This window comes from Gekko japonicus, unplaced genomic scaffold (assembly GCF_001447785.1).
Source record: "Gekko japonicus isolate JY-2015 unplaced genomic scaffold, Gekko_japonicus_V1.1 scaffold7, whole genome shotgun sequence".
Classification (NCBI taxonomy): Eukaryota; Metazoa; Chordata; class Lepidosauria; order Squamata; family Gekkonidae; genus Gekko; species Gekko japonicus.
Genome location: NW_015159711.1, coordinates 1,156,078 through 1,178,372, shown reverse-complemented (window position 1 = coordinate 1,178,372; position 22,295 = coordinate 1,156,078). Strand labels below are relative to the sequence as shown.

At 45.3% G+C, this 22,295-nt stretch overlaps 2 protein-coding genes across 2 annotated transcripts in view; one reads left to right on the top strand and one right to left on the bottom strand.

Annotated features, from left to right (window-relative positions):
* Positions 1-3,689, top strand: part of LOC107107282 (chromosome unknown open reading frame, human C8orf74) — a 54,005-nt gene extending 50,316 nt beyond the window's left edge. The window contains exon 5 of the mRNA XM_015407912.1: positions 3,547-3,689. Coding sequence (XP_015263398.1) covers positions 3,547-3,689 — 143 coding nt within the window. The remainder of the gene's footprint in view (positions 1-3,546) is intronic.
* A 13,828-nt stretch (positions 3,690-17,517) lies between these two features.
* The window catches only part of SOX7 (SRY-box 7), a 12,185-nt gene continuing 7,407 nt past the window's right edge, over positions 17,518-22,295 (bottom strand). The window contains exon 2 of the mRNA XM_015429280.1: positions 17,518-18,596. Within this exon, the coding sequence (XP_015284766.1) occupies positions 17,695-18,596 (902 nt within the window). The 3' untranslated portion in view covers positions 17,518-17,694. The remainder of the gene's footprint in view (positions 18,597-22,295) is intronic.

Below are 22,295 nucleotides of genomic sequence, written 5' to 3'. Positions count from 1 at the left end.
GGACTCCATGGTATATGATAGGAGAAGCTGGAGTTCTGAAGGGGCTATGGAGAGTGTGTGCCTTAGGACTGCCATTGCTCCCCAGAGACTCAAAGAAACTGATTGTTCATTGCCTTTGAGAACTGAGAGGGGGATGGGACTGCTGTTGGCTGGCATCCTATGGGTGCTCAGACTGGAGATTTCACTTAGAAAAATCTGAAGATACTTTTGAGAGGGTTTTTTGGGGGGGGGCTGACTGATATGAGGCAGAATGTTTAAATTTTGAATTTTGGTGGCCTCACAGGAAGGGGGAAGAGTTGGAGGTGTTGACCCTTCACCTGGATGTGACATCACAAAATGACTCTACATCACCACTAAGCTCCCTCTCCTCCCCAAACTCTGGTCTCCCCAGGCACCATCCCCAAATCTCCAGGAATATCCCAAGCCAGAGTTGGCAACCCTAGGAAAGGGGCTTTTAACCCCCCTTCCCAGCCCTCCTACCATTTGTCTAATGCAAAATCACTGCCCTACCCCAACTGCCTTTACCTTTTCTGGGAGAGATACAGATACCCATTTCCCCTTCCTGCAGGGTCAGGAATGTGGTTAGAGGTTCTGATTTTTAGCAGTGAAAGCGTGCCAGGGGGAAGGGCTGAGAACCCGCTCTCCTTTGTGCATGAATCCCTCCATTCAAATTGCTACATCAGCTGCTCCACTATGCAAGAACTAAAATCATATCTGAAATTAATCATGGGCACTGTATGTAAGGTAATGCTTTGCCAGGAGCAGGTCTCTGTGTGTGCAGTACTACTAAACCTATGTGTGCTGCCTTGCGCCCATAAAATATGAATACCTGACTAAACAATGTAATATTTCTGGGTTGGTCCCTGGGACCACTTTGGGTTCAGTCAAGTTGCTGTGCACTGAGAGCTCTCATTGAAGCTTAGATTCTCAGGCACATGGGGGCTAATTTGGATCCAGACTACAGTGCATGGTTTAAGCCTCAAAACCATGCCGCGCACACACAGTTTTTCTGACCTGAAATGGCCCTGGGGAACTGTTTGTCCCCATGGAGATGCATGGGTATTGATGGGTTACACATATATCAATGGACTCCATGTAAATTTCCCCAATAAGGAAAATAGGGGCTCTCTGTGGTCATTCCAAGTTGTGAAACAAGGGGGGGAGGGGAGAGGCTTGACAGGACCAAGGGCGGACTTGGAGATGGACCTTGAGGCTGTGTATTCTGTAGTTATGCACACAGAATATGACTTTGTAAATCAGAAAATATAGCTACAAAAATAGCCTGATAAGAACAAAACCCATTCTCAAAAGGACTGAATGTCGAGATCACCTGTGAGTGGGTTAAAGGGGGGAAAGGGGGTGGCTGGGAGAACATTCCTCTGGATCCCCTAAAAGCTTACAAGACAGCTTGAGGGGAAGAGTTGGAAGTGGTGAGGGTGTCCAAATTATTGCTGTTATTGTTTCTGTTCCCCTGCTTTATCAACCCCTGCGAGTGGGGGGAGATACCAAACCTTTAAAATCCATTATAGTTACTCGACATCATTTTGCACGTGATGTTGTGTGAGTTTTGCACTGTTAAGTGTACACACAGGGAGGAAGAAGGGGGAGAGAGAGAAACATTATTTTCCCCCCAAAGCACAAACAATTCCTGATTTTCTCCTCAGCCCTGGGCTTAAAGCATAAAGGTAGCACCAGGACTCATAACATCCGGTTGGAGGGGCCGGCTACTGTTATCAGACAGGAAACAGCGCTGGACACATCCTCTTCTTAGTCTCAGCAGCAAAAGCCGCCTCCAGCGGCAGGATTTGGCAGGAAAACACACAGCAGAGCGTCTTAATCCTTCTTCTTAACACGGCAGGAGCCTGCCTGTCCTTTGGGAAAATGACACTCCTTTCCTTCGCCCGACAGATCAGAGTGGGAGAAAGTTTTCTGAGCAAGAGCTGCTGGCTTTGTGTATCTAACTGACTTGTACCTACAGGAATGTCACCTTCTTCTCCCTCAGATCTTTCTCCTTCCCTTTCTGGAACCCAGTCTCCTGATTTAGCCTGGCTTCTGGCTCTACCACCACCGGTGAACTTTCCTTCTCAGAATTGTTATTACAAGCAATTAAGGCGAGTCTCTAGTCAGAAGCTAATTTTTAACTGTTGTTGTGACACATAAGTTTGAAGGGCTGCCAGCACTGGTTCAGTGCACCCATAGCTGAGACATGGGCAAAGGGGACTTTAACCCCCACCTGTCCAGTATGAACAGCTTTGGCAGAACCGTCCCCACCCCACCCCGAGATGCTGGGAGTCCTGTGAATGGAGCTCCCCAACACACACATCCCCATGTAAAAATCAGGCAGACATGGGCCTGATTCTGACTGGGACCACAGGGCAAGGGGAAGGGGGTTCACGTCTGTCCTCCATGCCAATCTCACAACCTGAAATAAAGTCCTCTCCCCTCACACCTTGGTCCCAATCTGAACCAGGCCCCTGTTACCTCTGATGTACAGAAACATAAGCCGGGAATTCTGTTCATACAACTCCAGCATCGTGTCTGGTTTTGTCCTTCCCCGCATGAGCCAAGGCACAGACAAATGAGAGGGAGCAGTTGAGATGCATGAGAAGAGAACTCTGCCGAAGTCTCAGTAGCTATTCATAGCGGGCAGGAAGGGGCAAAAGAGCCCCATGCCTATATAATATTCTGCAGGGGGGGGGGCAGTCAATGGTTTTTTAGGGAAAGGTCTCTGGGATCAGGAGTTAGACAGGAATCTCCTTAAGTCACTACTTCCTGATCTCTATACTAAGTTTCCCTAGAACCCCAAACTTTCCATAATAGGTCAGTTCCTCAACATGTTTTGCAAGGCCAATGTGTAGCAATTGTTGGAAATGTAAAGCAAATGTGGGGACTTTTTACCACATGTGGTGGAATTGTTGTAAACTACGTAAATTCTGGAAAATGGTGCAAAGAATTATTTTTGAAATATTGAATGTAGAGATAGAACTAGTGCCTGAGATATATCTACTGAATATAATTCCCAGAGGTTATAAAAAACAAGATAAATACCTGATAGTATATATAGTGACTGCAGCACGTATACTAGTGGCGAGAAATTGGAAAACGGATAAATTACCCTCAAAAGAGGACCTAGTTATTAAACTTATGGAGCTAGCTCAAATGGACAATTTGAGCCAAATATTGCAAAATAAAGACCAAAAATACCATGAACAAAGGTGGTTTAGGGTATATGACTGGATAGAACGTCAAACAGATCAATCTTGAATTATGTGGGGGGGTTAGCCTTTTGTAAAGTATTAAGACGTAAATTATGGACTGACAACTCTAAAAATGTGAAAAATCTAATATGATGAAATATGTAATGTTTTGAAAAACCTGTTAAAATAAACTTTTAAAAAAAACATGTTTTGCAAGGCCTTGGCTTATGTGTAGACTAGCCAAGGGTCTAAACTCATGGAAGAAGCCAGCCCTTTGGGGGCTCCGGCTCCAGATCAGAAGGCTGCAGAAAAGTGAAGCAGCATCCCTATTTCCTTTGTCGGCTGACAGATTTCTACCTCCATAAATTCTGGGCATGGCAGCCAAGGAAGATCGCCACCTGTTTCTTTGACTTCAAGGAAATGATCGCTCAGGGAAACACAGTCATTCGCTCGTGGGCTACGTTCCAGGGCCATCCGGGAAAGGTGATGTAACGATGTCTCATGATCACTATGCTATTAGAGTAATTTACAAAACAAACATTTGGGTTGTAGTTTGAGTGGCCTTGAATTTTCTTTTTTAAAGCAACCCCTTCCCCATCTTCCATGTTCTTCCATGCTCGTGAAACAGCTCCCAGGCACTTCACTGCTGCTTATGCAGGAAAGCTTCTTTCTGGGTCAGCTGTGTTGGTCTCCCACTTGCTCTCCAAGCCCACTGCTGGAGGACTTCACAATAGAGCCACCACTGCAAGTCACAGAAGAAGGTCACTTCCTTCCCTTTGACTCAACATGGTTTTGAAGGTGCTGTCTAGACAGCAGCTTCCCCCCCCCACACACACACCTGGTTGATCTTTGCCGCACTAAACTGAGAGCAGAAGAAGTGAGGACTGGGGGAAAGAGATATCCAACAGCACAAGATTTTGCTGTGGTGGTCACCCACCACACTTCTTGTGCTGTGGCTCATATTGCCAAACCCCTGGAAATCTCCCAGCACTACAATTGATCTCCATGTTCCCCTGGAGAAAATGGCAACTTTGGAGGGTGGGCTCTATGGCATTGTACCCCACTGAGGTCCTTCCCCTCCCCAAACCCCACCCTCCCCCGGCTCCACCTCCAAATCTCCAGGAGTCTCCGAACCCAGAGCTGACAACCTCAGTCACAGAGGAGTCTGGCTTGTGTGAGTGTTGTGTGCCCCAACAGCCAAACCCAAAAACTCACAACCAAGGGCATCCTCTAACTAGCCCTGCCCGTGTGGCAACATAACCTCAAGTGCACATAGGAAAGTATTATTGGTGGTTTTCCTATGTGAGATATTGTCATCATTATTTATGACTAAAGTGCCTGGCAAGGAGGAGCTGTGGCCCAGTTGCAGAGCATCTGCTTTGCAGGCACCGAGACGTGGGCTCACTCCCTGGAATATCCACCTAAATGGATCAAGTTGAGGGTGATGTGAAAGGCTTATACTGCTGCCAGTCTGAGTGGCCAGTACTGACCTTGACTCAGGAGAAGGCAGCCATGTGTTTGTGTATTTTAAAGGTAAAGGTAAAGGTTTCCCTTGCTCAAAAGCCAGTCGAATCCGACTCCAGGTTGCGGTGCTCATCTCTGTTTCCAAGCCGAAGAGCCAGCGCTGTCCGAAGACATTTCTGTGGTCATGTGGCTGGCACAACTAGACGCCGAGGTGCACAGAATGCTGTTGCCTAAGCCCACCCACCCCAAAGAAAAAAGCCCTGCTTGGAGGATTTGTAATATACATTTTGAAAGTCAAGGAGACAACAGAAGAGAGGAGTAGGTGGAAGGAAGAAACAGGAGATTTTGAGAATAAACTATTAAAGCATCTGAGGGGTTTTTTATAGTTTGGGGAGGGAAAGTAGGACAGGGTAGAGGTTTATGTAAAGATGTGCACTAAGGAGAAGGTGGATGGAGAAAACAATGTCTTCCTCTTCCTTTTGACCAGAACTTAAGATCACCCAGTGAAATGGGTGAGTACCTCACAAATGCATAAATCATTTCATGGGATTCTCTACCACAAAATGTGGTGCTGGCTTAGATGTTTTTAAGTGAGAACACGTTTATGGAGAAGAGCTCTATCAATGGCTCTTAGTCATGGCTAAACAGAACCTCCATGGTCAGAGGCAGTATACCGCTGGATTTCAGTGGATGGGTCAAAGTATGAGGGGACAGCTGCTGCATTCTTGCCCTGCTTGTAGGCTTTGTGACAGTGGGTTGGATTGCAGCAGCTTTTTTGCTGGTGGAAAAGAAAGAAAAACCAATCAACCAGAAAGACCTCCCAGTATAAACTGGAACAACAAAAACAGACTGGGGAAGTCGCTATCAAGAGCAAAAGTCTATATAATCATTAAAGTGAAAATATTACAGTAGCAGAAATAGTACAAATACAAAAGTGAACAATATCAAATAGTCCAAACATATCAAAAATATTACGAAGAGTCCGGCTTCAACTTCGTTTCGAAGGTAGACTTCATCAGAAATGGTTTCCAACTGTAAAATTAATACATAATGTACCAAATACTATGAATATCTTATTTTATACAATATATAAACAATATTTTTACAATGGTAATAAAGACTGGACAAAAAACTATTATTTACCACCAAGAGCTGTGTGATTATTTCTATTGTTCAAGTACAAAGGCGATATTTCTTATGTTGTAGTTTTTAACAGGGACTAGCCCTTATATTCTACGAGAAAAAATACATAAATAAACATTAATACCAATACAATAAATCATTGACCAAGCATAAACACCAATAAAGATGGTAACTTACCAACAAGATTTTACACTTCTTATTAATGGGCATGACTTCGTAACCAAAAGCTTAAGTGTCAAGCAATGCTCCCTCTAAGCTGTGGAGTCTTGTGAGCAAAAATTCTACTTTGTGAGCTACTGGTGTTAAAGTTGTGAACAAGCAATTTGGCTACTGCATAAATTAGTTTGCTCTGGAGCCATCCTTCCTGAGCCAAGACAAAAATCTGTGAGCTGGAGGCTAAAAAACTGTGAGCTAGCTCACTCTAACTCAGCTTAGAGGGAACACTGGTGTCAAGGTGCCTCTGCGTATAGTATGTTACTCTTAACTTTTATAGAACTCTAAGTGGGATGGGGGCTCTAGTAAGGAGGGGAATTGGCTGAGCCTGGGTGGAAAAGGTGGTTGGATCCAACCCAGCTGTTGTAGGAAACAGGATGCTCAGCTAATGAATCCCTGGTCTGATCCAGGAGGGCCCTTCTTACATCTCTATGAACTCTACCACACTGAGCTGCCTGAAGGTAGAGGTTCTTTTAACCCCCTCCCCCAGAACTCCCTCACAGAGCACTTCTCTACCCCTTCATACCCCAGGTTCAAGTCCACCTTTTTCTTGACCACCGTAGTTTATCACCAACAGAACTGAAATGTGATGAAGTTTGAGTCCAGTATCGCCTTTAAGACCAACAAAGTTTAATTCTGGGTATAAGCTTTTGTGTGCATGCACGAAACGGAACTGAAACGTAGAACAGAAATGTAGCTGGCATAATTGTGTTTGCTCGTGTCTTTCCTGTTGTGTTATAACTACAACATGACAACGGACACTCTTGTGCTTAAAATATAAACTGATGCGAAGATCTGCAGGTCAAAACTGAGTTAATCTATCCTGCCCAGCTGTTGTAGGGCCTTCGCCCTGTTCCAGAGTGCCTTTAGATTCTTGTGGCAAACTGGCTGGAACTGAGAGCAGACAGTCTCTACCAAGTCACAGTCTCACAAACACTGCCAGATGGCCAACTGCTAAAACTCAGATGGGTTGCCAACTTTGGGTTGGGAATTCCTTGAGATTTGAGGGTGGAGACTGGGGAGGGGCCTCAGCAGGGTATAATGCCATAGAGTCCACCCTCCAAAGCAGGGGAACAAGCCTCTTCTGAGATCTGGAGAGTAGTTGTAATCTCAGGAGATCTCCAGTTACCACCTGGAGGTTGACAACCCTAACTGAGATACAACCCGTTTCCATTTCCTTCCCTCATTTGTTTCCTTATCTCATATGAAAAGTAAAACAGAGTCCAGTGGCACGTTGGTTTGTTTTTAAGGTGGCTCTGGACTCCTATATTATCTTCTTGCTACAGATTACCATAGCTGCCCATCTGGAATTATACTTGGTTTAGAAGCTTTGCTAGAAAAGTACTTTTGTTTTGCCCCTTTATTTAGTACCTTTTTATCCCGCCCTTTCTTGAGCTCAAGGCAGCATACATCACTCTGCTTCCTCTCAGCAGCCCTGTAACGTAGGTTAGACTGAGAGGGACTGGCGTAGGGTTGCCAGGTCTGGGCTGGAAAATACCCAGAGACTTTAGGGGTGGATCTAGGAGAGGGCGGGGTTTGGGGAGGGGAGTGGCCTCAGCATGGTACAATGCCCTGCAGTCCACCCTCCAAAGCAGCCATTTTCTCCAGGGGAGCTGATCTCTGTCAGCTGGGGATCAGTTGTAAAAGCAGGAGGTCTCCAGGCCCCACCTGGAGGCTGGCAACCCTAGACTGGCCCAAAGTTACCCAAGTGACTCCCATGGCAGAGTGGGAATCCTACTCCAACACCCTAACCATTACACTACACTACACTAGTGGATGTATTCTGTAAAGTGCCATGGAAAAGAATGGAAGAAACTCGTGGTGCGCAACTGCATCCCTTGTATTGAAAGACAGCTGAGGTTTTACTGCTGTTGTTTGATTTATTGCTGCTGTAATCTATTTTATGACACTTTTTATAGCTGTTGCATTATAATCATTTTAATGTATTTTTTAATTGAAAAACCACTGTGGATGACAAACTGGTAAATAAAGTGGTTGATACAATTTAAAATAATAATACATGGATCTCCAGGTTTTGACTCTGATTAATAAAACATAGGTGTGAAGGTGAGGATCCCTGATTGGATTCTGCGTTGTATAATTTCGCTTCAGAAAACAGCCATGGGAGGAAAGGGGAAATGTGAATCAGAGACAGGATGCTGGGGAAGGGTTTGGGTTTTTAAAAAACTATTCTAACCCCCCCACACACACCAGCTGGTGACAGTGTGCTACAGAAGCCAGAGTGCTGGGCTAGGATGTGGGAGACCCAGGTTTGAATCCACACTCTGGCCCTGGAAGCGACTAGCGCAAGATCACCCAGCAAGCTTTCACAACAAAGTACACATCGCAATGTACACGAGTCTGCCCCAGGGACCTGCAGCCATACTGCACCTGCAAATTCCCAGTGGGAACATCATTTAAAGGTTCCATGTGGTGATCTGATTCGGACCAGGACTATGGATACTGCCTTTCCCCCTATACCATTTCCCTTTTTATGTGTATTTTGCGTTTGTGTGTGTATGTGCTTGTGCACATGCTTGTATGTGTGCCTGGAACTCGTGGTTGACTTCTGGCGACCCCTAGTAGGGTTTGAATGTTTCAGAGAGGTGGCTTACTATTGCTTGCCTCTGCCTCCTGGACCTGGTATTCCTTGGAGGTATCCCTTCCAAGTACTTGCTTAGTATCCCTTCCAAGTACTCTGCTTAGCTTCTGAGATCTGATGAGATCAGGCCATATTCCTGAAGCGAACCAATGCTGGGAAGGTATTATTTGCACTGGGGGTGGGGGGCCTGCAGATGCCAGCATTCAGGGTGGCATATATGATTCTTTCCTCCTCCATTTGACCCTTGTGAGGCAGATGAGTTTGAGAGAGCACGGCTGGCTGTAGATCACCCAAGTCAGCTTCACGATTGATCTGAATGCAATTCTGGAGACTCCGGCCACCACAATAATGCCCCACACGGGCTGCCCTGCTCATTTAGCTCAAGAGCGAATCTTTGGCAAGCGTGCCTGCTTAGGACTGAAGCCTTCGTTCTTCAGGGGAAGCGAATAGTGAACTGTAGGTTAAATAAGAGTGTAGTGATTGCATGAGATTAAATACCCATTGTTAATGCCTCTTTTTCTTGAATGAGCTTCTGGCTTGCCCCAGGAATTGTACAATTTATGAGGCACAGTAGAAAATAGCTAGAGGTTTGGAGCATGTGAAAAACCACAAGAAGGCAACCTGGGGGTGGCTTGCGATGAGCTTCCTTATCTTGCTTTGATGAGAGTTTATGTAATCACCGGGTGGCAAGATGGTTTCTGTGTGATAATGGAGTTACTGACACGACACCTTCTGTCTCCTGGGCAATCCACACACCTGTACTTTAGCAAGGCTTCTCTCTCTCTCTCTTTGCATCTGAGGTAGGATTGGAAAGACCAAAGTGTTTGTTGCACAATGCCCCATTCCTCTGCGCACACCTGTCTCAGTCAATAAGCCATCAATGACATTTAACTGTCAGGTTTGATTAATGCAATTAAACTTTTATTAGGCAGGATCCATCAGCAATTCCCAGGCGCGGCATTTAATAAACCAATTAAATGCTACAAAATGTTTCATAAAAGTAATAATACATTTAAATATATGTCTCAAAACATTCCAAACAACAGTCATAATTGCATTCTAGAGAGACTGAGTTTTCCTTGCAATGCCCAGTCTTATTTACAGACAGTATGGGGTAGTGGTTAGTGTGTTGTCTTTGAGCACTGTGGTTTCAAATCTCTAGCCATCAGTGATGCTCAATGGGTGTCCTTAGGCATTCTCTCTCTCTCTCTCTCTCTCTCTCTCTCTCTCTCTCTCTCTCTCTCTCTCTCTCTCAACCTAACCTATCTCACAGGACTGTTGTGAGGATAAAACAGGAGACAGCATTGCAGCGGCTATTGTATCAGACAAGGACCAGGAAGGGTTTGGTTCAAATCTTCATTCTGAAACTAACCTCATTGGGTGACCTGGGACCAATCACAATCTCTCAACAATCAGCAGAGCTGTTATGAGGCTAAGATAGAAGGGACCATATCTGCTGCCCTGCATTTCTTGGAGGAAGAGTGGGATAAAAGTGTAATACATTCAATGTACGTAAAGTGTGATAAAATTTAAGAAATAAAAATAATACTCTGTAAACTTAGCTATTCCCCTTCTCCAAAGAACTCTGTGGTATTATTTCCCCCCCCCCGGGGGGGGGGGCGGCGGGATAAGTTGCTGTACCAGAATTCTCAACACTCTCACTGAACTACAGTTTCCAACATTCTTTGGAAGTTGAATGGATATGTTTGTGATGTAGATATTTATTTACTTCATATGTAGCCAGCCTTTCTCACTGGGAAACTCAAGGCAGATTACAAAACAGATAAAAAACAATGCAATCAGATAGCATACATCAGACAGAAAAGCAGAGGGCTAGATTTTGTTAATAAATAAGGCATCCAATGAACAATCCAGTACAATTAGATGTGTCCTTCAAGGATGCATCAACAGGGAACTTCAGCATGGACTGTCTGCGGAGTAGGGTTACCGAACTCCAGGCAGGGCCTGGCATTCTCCCAGAATTACCTCTGATCTCCAGACTGCAGAGATCAGTTCCCCTGGAGTTCAGGTTACGATACCTTTGTAGAGAGTGACCGGTCCAAGAGTACCCAGCATGGTACAGTGCAGAGTGCGAATTCAGGTCTGTGTCTTCCAGACCCTAGTCCAACAGTCTAACTGCTACACTATGAGGGCTCCGTTTGTGCACAATTGATTTAAACAACAACATGGAAAATGTGTTCATTTAAATAGGGGATAGTCAGCATGAGGAAAAACAGGAGTGAAAATAAAGATCTGCAAGTTTGTTTCTCGCTGGAAGGGGGATGCTCAGATTTAACCAAACAGCTTTCACTTTCATCACTGTTGCGTATTTTAGGGCCATGTAAAATTCTGACGCGTTTTCTTCAGTTCCGAAAGTCATTTAAAAAGGCTTGCTGGATCAGACCCAAATTCCACTTAGTCCAGCAGCTTCTTTCCAACAGTGGACAGATTTTTCAGGGAAGCCCACAATCACAGGGCATAGCAGCAACCCTCCCTGTTGTTTGCCCAGCACTAGCAGCCAAGTGTTCAAAAGTATGACGTTTATTTGCAACTACATTCCCAGATCCAGGCCATGCTGATCCACTCCAGCTTTTACTGTAAACTTGAAAGGGAGGGGAGTTCTAGAAGCAAAATCAGTGTGGTAATTATAACTCTGGCAGAAAAGGAACTTTTTATTAAGCTCAGTATCAGTCTAGAATGGCTATGTCCTGATTTCCATGCCTGGTCTTCGGCACAGAACACAGGCTGTCTCTGAACATGGAAGCTCAATTTTTGGTCATCAGTTCTGCCTTCTGTTTTCAACTATTGCTCCGTTTTGCCAGATATTATATTATTGTGAGGATTTTTTAAAATATTTATATCTAGAGAGAAAAATATATAAAAATGAAAACAGGAACACAAGGCCAAGTCCTTTCCCCCCAGGTCCTGCTGCTGTCTCAAAAGACTGACAACCTTCATATCAAAATGTATTTATTTAAATTAAACATTTCAAAAGCAAAGTGAAATTTCTGACACTTGTTCCACCACACTGGGTAATGAAAAAAAAAAGAAAAGACAATGAAAAGAAGAAGAAGAAGAATGGTTTCGTTTAACAATTTGAGATGTTGGATTATTTTATTTTATTTTTACATATATAAAGGCAATTATTTGGCAATCAACAACACATTTCATAAACAAAATTAGAAAACAAAAATAAACCAGCATGATATAAACTAGCTAACTAACCTTTACATTAAGATTAACTCTGTTAAATAACTGATTTAAAAAAGAGTTCTGTCAATACAAGAAAACTCAAGCTATACAAAATGTAAGGCTGGGGGCGGGGCGGGGGGGACACATGGTGAAATGTATGTACAGAGATCCCTTTTGGCAGAAACAGACTGAAAGGTAGCAATTTTCTTTCTAAACATGAAAATGTCTGCCTTCAACCATGTTTCAATACAACTGGAGAACTGATGTTATCAAACCTGGTCAATGAAGTTTTTCCTCAAACTTTATGCCAGTGATGAGGAAGCGGGGAGGGCAGATGTAAGTGAGATCAGGAGGAGAAAGGAAGATTGTTATTTAGTTCACACAACCCAGGACTTCACTGGAAACAAGTATCAACTTCAGATAGGTTGCCAGCTCTGGGTTGGAAAATACCTGGAGACTTGGGGGGGTGGACCCCGAGGAAGGCAGGGTTTGGGGAGGGAAGGGGCTTCAATGGGGTATAATGTCATAGAGTCCATCTTCCATTTCCTCCGGGTGAACTAATCTGTGTCACCTCAAGATCAGTTGCTATAGCAGAAGATCTCCAGCCACTACCTGGAGGTTGGCAAACCTAACTTCAGTACATTGCAGATAATGAAAAGATGAAAAGAATGTTGCTGAACATGAGCAGTATTCTCTCCCTGCCACATCGGCTTGCCACGTTTGGGTTGGGAAATTCCTGGAGATTTTGTGGGTGGAGCCTGGGGAGGGGAGGAACCTCAGAGGGGTATAATGCCACAAAGTCCACCCTTCAAAGCAGCCATTTTCTCCAGGGGAACTGATCCCTGTTGTCTGGAGATGAGTTGTAATAGTGGGAGATCGCCAGGCCCCACCTGGAGTTGTCAGCCTTATGCATCGCACTGAACAACCCACAGGCAGCCTGTGAACATCAGAGTTTGGGAACGAGACATCCTGCTCCAAAGACATGCTTTTGCACTGGTGCATACCCACCTGCCAAATCGGTGTGACATTTCTGCGGTGCCTTCCACTACCATGAGTTTGGCTACACTGAGCTGCAATAGCAGTTGATGCACCCCACCTGAAGAGCAGTGACCTGCACACCCTGTTCTAGGACCAAGCTAGAACACGTATACACTGGCGTAATCCCACTAAGGCTGGTGGGGTTGCAGCAGCACAAGCAGTCAATGAATCATGTTCTCTACATCACCAAATAAGATCTTATCTCCCCAGACAACAACATCTTCAGAGAAGCTGCTCATACAAGGATTTGCCTGAGAGATACACAAGCCAATAATTTGCCCTGTTGCAGAATGATAAGGAGGGTGCTACACACAGTCCATGTTTGTGTGTAAACATAAAACACCCCTGCAAAAACATCTCAAAAATTCAATGTGCGAATGGGTCAGTCATGCACAGCATGATAGTATGCTCTTCAGGAGACAGCGCTTGGCCGCAGATCGCTGCTGACTCTACAGTACTGTACATAGGGTATTGCTACCTATGGTATATAGCATGACTCAGTGGTAGAGCATCTACTTTGCATGCAGAAGTTCCCAGGTTCAATCCCTGGCATGTATTTATTTGTTCATTTATTCCCCACCTTTTCTCCCAATGGGGACCCAAAAGTAGCTTGCATCATGCTTCTTTCCTCCATGCTATCCTCACAACAACTCTGTGAAGTAGGTTAGGCTGAGAGTGTGAGTGACTGGCCCAAGGTCATCCAGCAAGCTTCTACAGCAGGAAAGGGATTTGAAATGGGGCTCCCAGATCCAAGTCTGACACTTTAACCACTAGCATTTCCAGTCAAAAGGCTCAGGTAGTAAGTGATATGAAAGATCTCTTGAGAACCCAGAGAGCTGCTGTTGGTCAGAGTAGATAATATGGGCCTTAATCTGCTGCCAGACAGCCTTCTAGCTGGAGACACCAGGGCTTGAATGTGGAACCTTCTGCATGCTAAGCGGGTGCCTTTCTACTGAGCCCCAGCCTCTTCCCTAGTTTTCCAAAGCATGGTAGCCAGTGGTGAAGGAGCATCAAACATGGATGCATGAACTTGCCTTAAATTAGGTCACGGTCTGGCATACTCTACAATTGAATTAAAATTTGGCTAGGGAGACCGATGAAGGAAGGGGTCAGCTTGACAACCATTCTCAGCTACTGACAAAGAAAGGATGAAAAGCTGGAACTCTTCGCTTGAACTGCAGCAGCATCTTCAATGACAAGAATGTGGAACGGTTGAGAGGACACCTCTCTGTTCCGCAGTGCCATGTGCTGGCTAGGAAGGATGTGCATTGCAGGTTTGGTCGAGATGCCTGTCTGTCTAGGATGCTTTAACTCTAGTGCAAGTAAATCCTTCTTAGGCAGAGTGTTGGGGGACTACCAGATTGATTCTGACTTAAATGATATTGCTTCAATGGCAAACTGGCCACCAGCAGCATCGCACTGAAACAACCTTATATTATCCCCTTTTACATTTAATTACCACTGACAAAAAATTTGCTACTAATAACATGATCCTATTATCTGTATCTAATAGTAAGATCTGAATTAGACTAATCCAGAGGATGTCTAAAATTCAAGTTTAAATTCTTGGCAGAAATCTAACAGGTAGTTGTGGCACATAATGCCCCTTTTCAGAATGTAGAGTTTAAAGAGAACACTGCCCCCCACCAGCCCACACAGGGGCACCTGCAGCTGTGGAAAAGTCACTTTCCTGTGGCGTAGCCCCTCTTTGAACATTCATTTTAGTGTAGATCAGAGATGAATAGAGGGAAGGCTTGGCAGAAGTGTGAACAGAGGGAGATATTAAGACCCCTTGTCGTCACCCAATACAACTGATTGGCAACACATTCAAGGTAGGTCAAAGAAACGTTTTTCTTCATACAACACACAGTGATCTTATGGAACTCATTGGCACTAGATGGCTACTTGCTTATGTGGCATTGAAAGGGGTGGAGTCAAGTTAACGAAGAATGGGTCTATCCAATAGCTATTTGTTGTGATAGCCATTAACATACTGCCTCCATGTTCAGGGGCAATATCTTAATCAGGCCTGGAGGAACACAAGTAGCCCTGCTGACAGCATGTTATAGTGAACAAACATACACCTTGCATGTGTACACCTGTTTGTGAGAAAGAGCCAATGCACATACACTTTGCATATGGGGTTTGGATCACATGTTCAGCTGTACCTGCGTTGAATCTAACATGAGAATTACCCAACGCATGTAATAAAAAACCTGCAAGTGTACACTGTACATGGATTGTACATGCATTCACTGTAACTTGTTAACAGGGCTAGTACATGTCTGAATGCCGTTTTCTGGACTGAGGGAAACCAGTGGTGGAGTGGGGCTGCCTTTGTTCCCTGCTTGTGGGTTTCCCAGGGGTGTCTGGCTGGCCACTGTTGGAAACAGGACTCTGGGTTAGATGGTCTAATCCAGCAGGACTCTTCTTATGGGGAGGAAGATTTGTACAAACATCAGCCAGCAAAGATTCCTACTATTTGAAGCTGAACCTTGAACATGCTCTGAACTCAGATGGACACAATCTAAAGGTAATCCATGGCAGCGGATGAAAGCAAAGAGGGCACAGATATCCACATTAATTTCACCATGGTAAGGAAAAATATTGGCATCAAGCAATGAGTCTGCTTTCAGAAGAGGCACTAACCCTGCTCCCACAGACAAGCTATTAGTCCCAGTATGGGGGGGGGGAGGCCTTCCTCATATCTCCCCCCCCCACCTCCAAGGCTAATTACAACTGGATTGAAAGGCTCAACACCTCAGGTCTACCCCAAATCACCCACTCTATCACTGCTTTTTTATGGTTAAAACTCTGTTATGAGATCCAAGCATGGATTTCCTCAGATAATTTTTTGTTGTGTCTTTTAAGTGAATTTTTAGGGTCACTAGTGAAAGCAGCTCACCTTTACTTCCCTATAAGAGACATAAGAACATAAGAGAAGCAAATGTTGGATCAGGCCAATGGCCCATCCAGTCCAACACTCTGTCACACAGTGGCCAAAAATACTAGGTGCTATCAGGAGGTCCAGCAGTGGGGCCAGGACACTAGAAGCCCTCCCACTATTGCCCCCCCCAAGCACCAAGAATACAGAGCATCACCTGCCCCAGACCGAGAGTTCCTATCTATACCTTGTGGCTAATAGCCACTGATGGACCTCAGATAACCAGGGGGCTGGATACAAAAGCTGTATCAAACAGAAGTGCAAGATTGGAATATATAAGCATGCACCTTCCAGAGGGGAATATCAAGTGTTACTGCATCTAATGTTATTACCGTGGGTTGCAGGTGTCCCTTAATGCCCCAATTATGTCAGTGGCATAGTTTCAGGTTCATTTGCCTCCTTTATACCCTGCCTGTCTTCTTAATGTAAGTAAGTAAATTTATTACAGTCATTGACCAGTAATGTGGACCCAAAGCAGCTTACATTAGTCTCCTCTCCTCCATTTTAGCCTTACAACAGCCCTGTGAGTTAGGCTAGGTCATCTAGCTAGCCTTCATGGCAAAGCAGGGGTTTGAACCTCAGTATCTCAGAGCTCCTGGCCTGGTATTCCAACTACTACATCATACCACTACACCATAAAATACAAATTGCCCATTTGTGCTGCCTCAATTTGCCTCAGGGACATGGAGTGAAGAGAAGTGTAACCCTTCAGTCTCTGTACAGAAAACACACATGCCTTTACACCAGAGGCAGCAGTCTCTCACACCATTTCCGGCTGCTTTTAGAAATGATATTGGGTAAGAATTCGGTCGGGGGGGGGGACTGGACAAGTATGAGGAAAAGAATTAGATAAAGTCTATTGTGAAGTCCTCCTGCGTAAGCTCCATTAAAATAAATGGGACTTGCACAATTGCATGGTTACTGTAATGGGCTTGCCTAGGAGACGTTCCTGGCCAGCTCAGTCCAGGACGTCTTCAGGTTTAGGTTTAGGAGAGCAAGAGGAGTGGTGGTTATTTACAGTTCCTGGATCACTTTCTGCCTGCACAGACAAAATAGGTTCATTTGCCAATTCTCACTTCATTGGCAACTGAATGCTACTAACAGAATCAGAGGGGACTGCAAGCTGCACTGGCCCTTGGGCACGGGGTACTCACTGTGCTTTCCTTCCCCCCTCTTCCATTGTGGCTCTATCACACCCCTTCCAATGGATGTTCCCTCCTTCTCCTCTAATTGTGGATACCCTGGATAAAGCTGAGAGTGACTATCTTACACTCCTTCAGACCCATGGGTCTTGACTGGTCTAAAAGGAGGCAGGAAGGGTCACTGATACTGGTATGAATTCAACCATTTGTGGACTTCACAAAGTGAAGGAAACTTCCATTTTCCTCCCTTCTCCTGCTGTAGCCTACTGAGCCCTTCCCCTGGGGTGGTTTCTTGGGCCACCAGACCTCTAGAAGCATTATAAGGGGAAACGTGAAGGCCTGCAGTGGAAAAGGCGAATGCTGCAAATCACCACCACTGCCCCCCCCCCCCCCCCCCCCGGCTGAACTGTGGAAGCCACTCTCTCTTATTACCATAGCTTGGGATTGTTTGGGAAACCAGCCCTTCACTGAAGAGAGAGGATTCTTTTCATCTTATCTGATTAGACAACCCATCCATCATAAATATTTGACTCCCTGCTTTGTTGAAGTGGCATAGAAACACGGTCTTGAAGTCAGGGGGCGTTTGTGTGTGATAAATTAGAGTAATTACCTACTAGACAAAACTCCAAAGTTATTTTCAGTTCAGCCTGGGCAATCCTGAGGTGAAGGGGGTAGAAAGTTTGGAGGCACCCACAGGCCAGTAAAACTGTAGAGTCTTTCCTTGTTTGGTCCACGGGGCACATCCCCTTCTCCTCCAGCCTAGGAAACACTATAGTTATTGTAGTAAGTAGCTGTAGCGTCTGCCAGGACGGAAATGAGGCTGGTCTCTGATGAGTGTGAGACACCCGCGGTTTGAGACACCTGGATGTGTCCATTGATGATCAGCCCACTGGGCTCTGAATGGCTGGTAGCGTTGAGATACTGGTCAAACTCATTGCGGTCCATCTCCTCCAAGAGCTCTGCTTGACTCAGCTGGTCCAGGCTGTCGAAGTTCTGGTGTTCGGGGGGAGGTGAGAGCTGGCCCAGGTGGCCATGGAGGTTGGAGGGCTGGATGGCAGGATGGAAGGCTGGAGCATAATAATTGGCCGAGGAGGGTGCCGGGCAGCTGGAAGGAGCAGGGAGGATGGAGGAACCTGCCGGAGAGACTGGCATGTGGCCTAGAGGGTGATTACACTGCAGAGAATTGCTGGAATAGTCCAGAGAGTAAGGCCCCCCTGGCATGTGGGGATGGTGAGGGTCTTCTGGGCAAGGGGAGGAGAAGAAGCTCTGCTCAGGGTCTATCACATCCAAAGGAGACATCTCTGGGGGAGTGGGCAAACCATAGGGATAGATGTCCATGGGAGTGCCTGCATTGTTGCTCTGGGCCTCTCGGTATCTCCCCAGGTTCGGCAGAACAGAACTGGTCGAATATTCAGCCGGAATGTCCTTCTCTCCCACTGCCCTGCTGCACACCCTCTTCTCCGGTATGGGGTCCTGATCCCTGGAGAGATTCCCCAGCAGGAAGCCTGGATCCACCCGCTTGCAGATCCGTTTGACCTGCTTCTTTCTTCTGGGCCGGTACTTGTAGTTAGGGTAGTCTCGCATGTGTTGCACCCTCAGCCTCTCTGCCTCTTCCACGTACGGCCTCTTCTGGGAAGGGGTCAAAGCCTTCCATGACTTGCCTGCAATGACAAGAAAGGAGATGTCCCTTTTACACCACACAGACGGGAGTAACTGGGGCAAACTGCCAACCTGCTTCTGCTCACATTCATCTCTCACTATCCTTGCCTCTCCCAGTCCCATTCTTTTCACATCCTTTCCCTTCCATCTTTCTATCCTGTTCAGATTTGGATTACAATTTTTCTTCAGGGTGTGGGGCTGTTATTTATTTACTGGTTTTACTTTACTATGTAAAGTGACATGGACATAGGTGGCGTTTTACGAGCAGGACAATAATAACAGTTCGACACATTGGGCACGATCCAGTGGGAAGTTCCCTAGCACCAAATTCACAGAAATGTGTGGTGTATTGTACAGGAGATCCTACCCACTGCATTGTACCCAATCAATGTGGGATTAGTTCACAGGGCCATAGAGAGAAACCGGATGTGCCAACTACTTTTGCCATGATCCACTATAAGGTGATGAGGACAGATTATCAGTCTTGGATCTAAGAGAGGTGCATTCAGTCCCATTAAGTGGCCATCAGCAGGTCTTCTTCTTCTTCTTCTTCTTCTTCTTCTTCTCTCTCTCTCTCTCTCTCTCTCTCTCTCTCTCTCTCTCTCTGTCTTCCTCAGCCCCAGTGCCCCACCTCTATAGGATAATGGCCTGCCTTGCAAAGGTATTGTGAAAAAGAACAAGATCAAGGCTGTGAACTTTGCACATGGACAAGGATGCATAAAATCTACCAAGCATGGGGTAATGCAGGGAGGGTCCAAACGAGAAAATATCTGTTGTGCTTGATGAGACAACCTAGTTCAGCTTTCTGTTTCTGGCTGCAGCCGACCAGATGCCACTGGGGAACTTGGTCACAAAAGCGCGATATGGGAATGACAGCCAGTCCCTGTTGTCTGTCTCCAGCATTTGGCATTCAGAGGTATATTGCCTCTCCTATTGGGGTTCTCTTTAGGTGTCGTGATTAATGACCAGTGATAGATCTAACAAGTGCCTTGCTGGATCAAAGGTCAATGTAGACCAAGTTCTGTTTATGAATGGCCATGAGATCCTTTGGAAATCTGACTGGGAAGGTCATCCTATATCTGTCTCCAGCATTTGCTACTCTGAAATGTTTATCCTCTATACTTTTAGATATGAATCATAATGGACAAATTGGTCCATTTTTTATAAAGGGTAACCATTGTTAGTCTACTGTAGCAAAATAAAACAGAAGTCCAGGGGCACCTTAAAAACTAACATTTATTCCAGCAATAATATGAATAAAGGTTGTTAGTTTTTAAGGTGCCTCTAGATTTTTTTTTTATTTTCCATTTTTGAAAAGACACCATTGGAGCTAGTGCCATGTCACACTGCAGTTAATCCCATGGGTTAATTATTCATTGAATGGAGAAGGACTTCCTTTTCCCATCCTCAAAATACCACTGATTTTCACCGGGTAACTCCCCAACCTTCTAGGCTCACTCTCACACTCATTTTGATACGATGTTGTTTTTAGGTATTACTTCATGTAACTGGAAGATGCAGTGGAAAGCATTATTTTTGTAAGTAAATTATAATATTAATAAAATGTAATATAAACATCAATAAGATGAATAAACAAACTCACATATTTTATTTATGCTCGAGGGAGAAATGTTTCTCAGTAACCACTTTCTCCATACTACTCACGATTTTATCAATTCCCATCTTATCTCCCCCCGCCACCCGCCACTGCCCCAGTCATTTTATAAACCCCCAAATGCTTTCGCCATTCCTTGTAGTTAACTCTCCTGTGATCTCTGTGAATTAATTTTTAAAATGAACTTCACATGTTTCATATTTAAATGTCATAAATGTGATTGTTGTGCTATCATTTAATTTTTCTTTTCCATAACCTAAGTATAGAATTGCTTCTTTTCAGCTAAATCCAGGGTACCTTTTGCTCATGGCTTAAGATCTGTTCAGAATGCCCTGAATAGCCGGGGTGAGATTATCAGGCATGTACGAAAGGAACTTCTTTGGCTTGGAATTTCCTTCCCCAAGAAGTTTGTCTGACCCCTCTTGGGGCTTTCTGGTAAGCCATCAAATCCTTTTCCCCCACAGCAATAACGATTGCTGTTTTGTCAGTGCTAGTTTATTCTTCCTTTAGTATTGCTGTACTGGAACCTTTGTGCCTTTGTTTTAACCTGCTATTCTATTTGCTGTACTTTAGGGGGGGAAATCTTGTAGATTTATTGTGCTGTGTGTGTCCCCCCTTTCTATTTCATGTTGTTTTGACTATTTTATTGCCTCATTTCATTTAACATTGTGTCATTATGATTAGGGTGTTTAATTCTTGTAAGCCACTCAGAGAATCCCCTTTGTGATTCCTAAACGAATATACCCAGAACTTTTGAAGTGAAAAAATTCAGCGTTATCTCCAGGGCTCATCCAGTTCTTAGGACTGAGAGGTTGTGTAGTATACGGGATGGAACTGTGGTTAGATAAGCTCTGGAACTTCGTACAAACTGAGCACCTGGAAAGGAGCTGAATACCTCACTGAAGAAATCTGTAACCTGTCAAGATTAGTTGTACCCCAAGGCTTATTTTCAATGCATAGAATTTAACAAATAAAAGATGCAGTGGACAGGCAGCGGACAGTGCTATCTGAAGCAAAGTTGTGACGTTCTTAGGCCTACTGACTGCAGTGGACTTTAAATGGTCTAACTCTGCTTTGGAATGGGCCCTGCAAATACTGGGGAAATTAAAGGGGAAGGAGCACATGCAGAGACACCATCATTCAGGGACAGAACACAAGTTGTTCAGTTGATTTAGGCTGCAATCCTGTGCACACTTACCTTGGAGTAAACCCACTGAACAGTGGGACTTATTTCAGAGTAATCATGCATAGGTTTGCACTGGTATGTAGGGTATAATGGTTAGAGTGTAAGACCGGGATCTAGGAGGCCAAAGTTCAAATCCTCACTCCTTTAAGAAAGCTCGCTGGGTGATCTGGGGCCTGTCACACACTGCCAGCCTAATCTCCCTCACAGGGTTGCTGTGAGGATAAAATGGAGATGAAGACAGTGATTTAAGCTGCTTTGGAAGAAAAGGTGGGGTACAAAGGAATTAAATATATACAAGAGGGGGACCCGCGATACTCGCGGGGAGGGGGCCAGTCTCTCTCTTTCCCACCATTCTCTCTCTTCCCCCCCAGTCCCTCTCTCTCTCTGTCTGTCTCTCCCCCGTTCTCTCTCTCTCCCCCCTTCTCTGTCTTCCCCCCAGTCTCTCTCTCTCTCACCCCCGTCTCTCTCTCTCTCTTTCCCCCTTCGAAGCATGGCCCGCGCGCCTACCATCCGCCGAGCCTCGCCGGGCTGTCTTCCCCCCCTCACCGGTCTCTCTTCCTCCCCCCTGACTCTCTCTCTCTCTCTTTCTTTTTTTCCCCGTGAACCAAGGCCCGCGCGGCTTACATCTGCCGGGCCCTCGGCAGTTTCTCTTCCCCTCCCCGACTGTCTTTCCCCTCCTCACCTATCTCTCGCCGCTGCCACCGCTGCCGGGCCTCTCCGGCCGTTCGTTTCCTTTCCTGCGCAGGGAACCCAGGTAGGACGCAGAGCATTCCGTGCGCATGCGCACGGAACGCTCTTGCACTTTCGGTGGGATTTAAACATCCCCCTGAATTTTTTTCAACTTTTAGCATTTTTGTGCACACGTGGGGACGGCCCCACGTGTGCACGAACCTCTCCCTG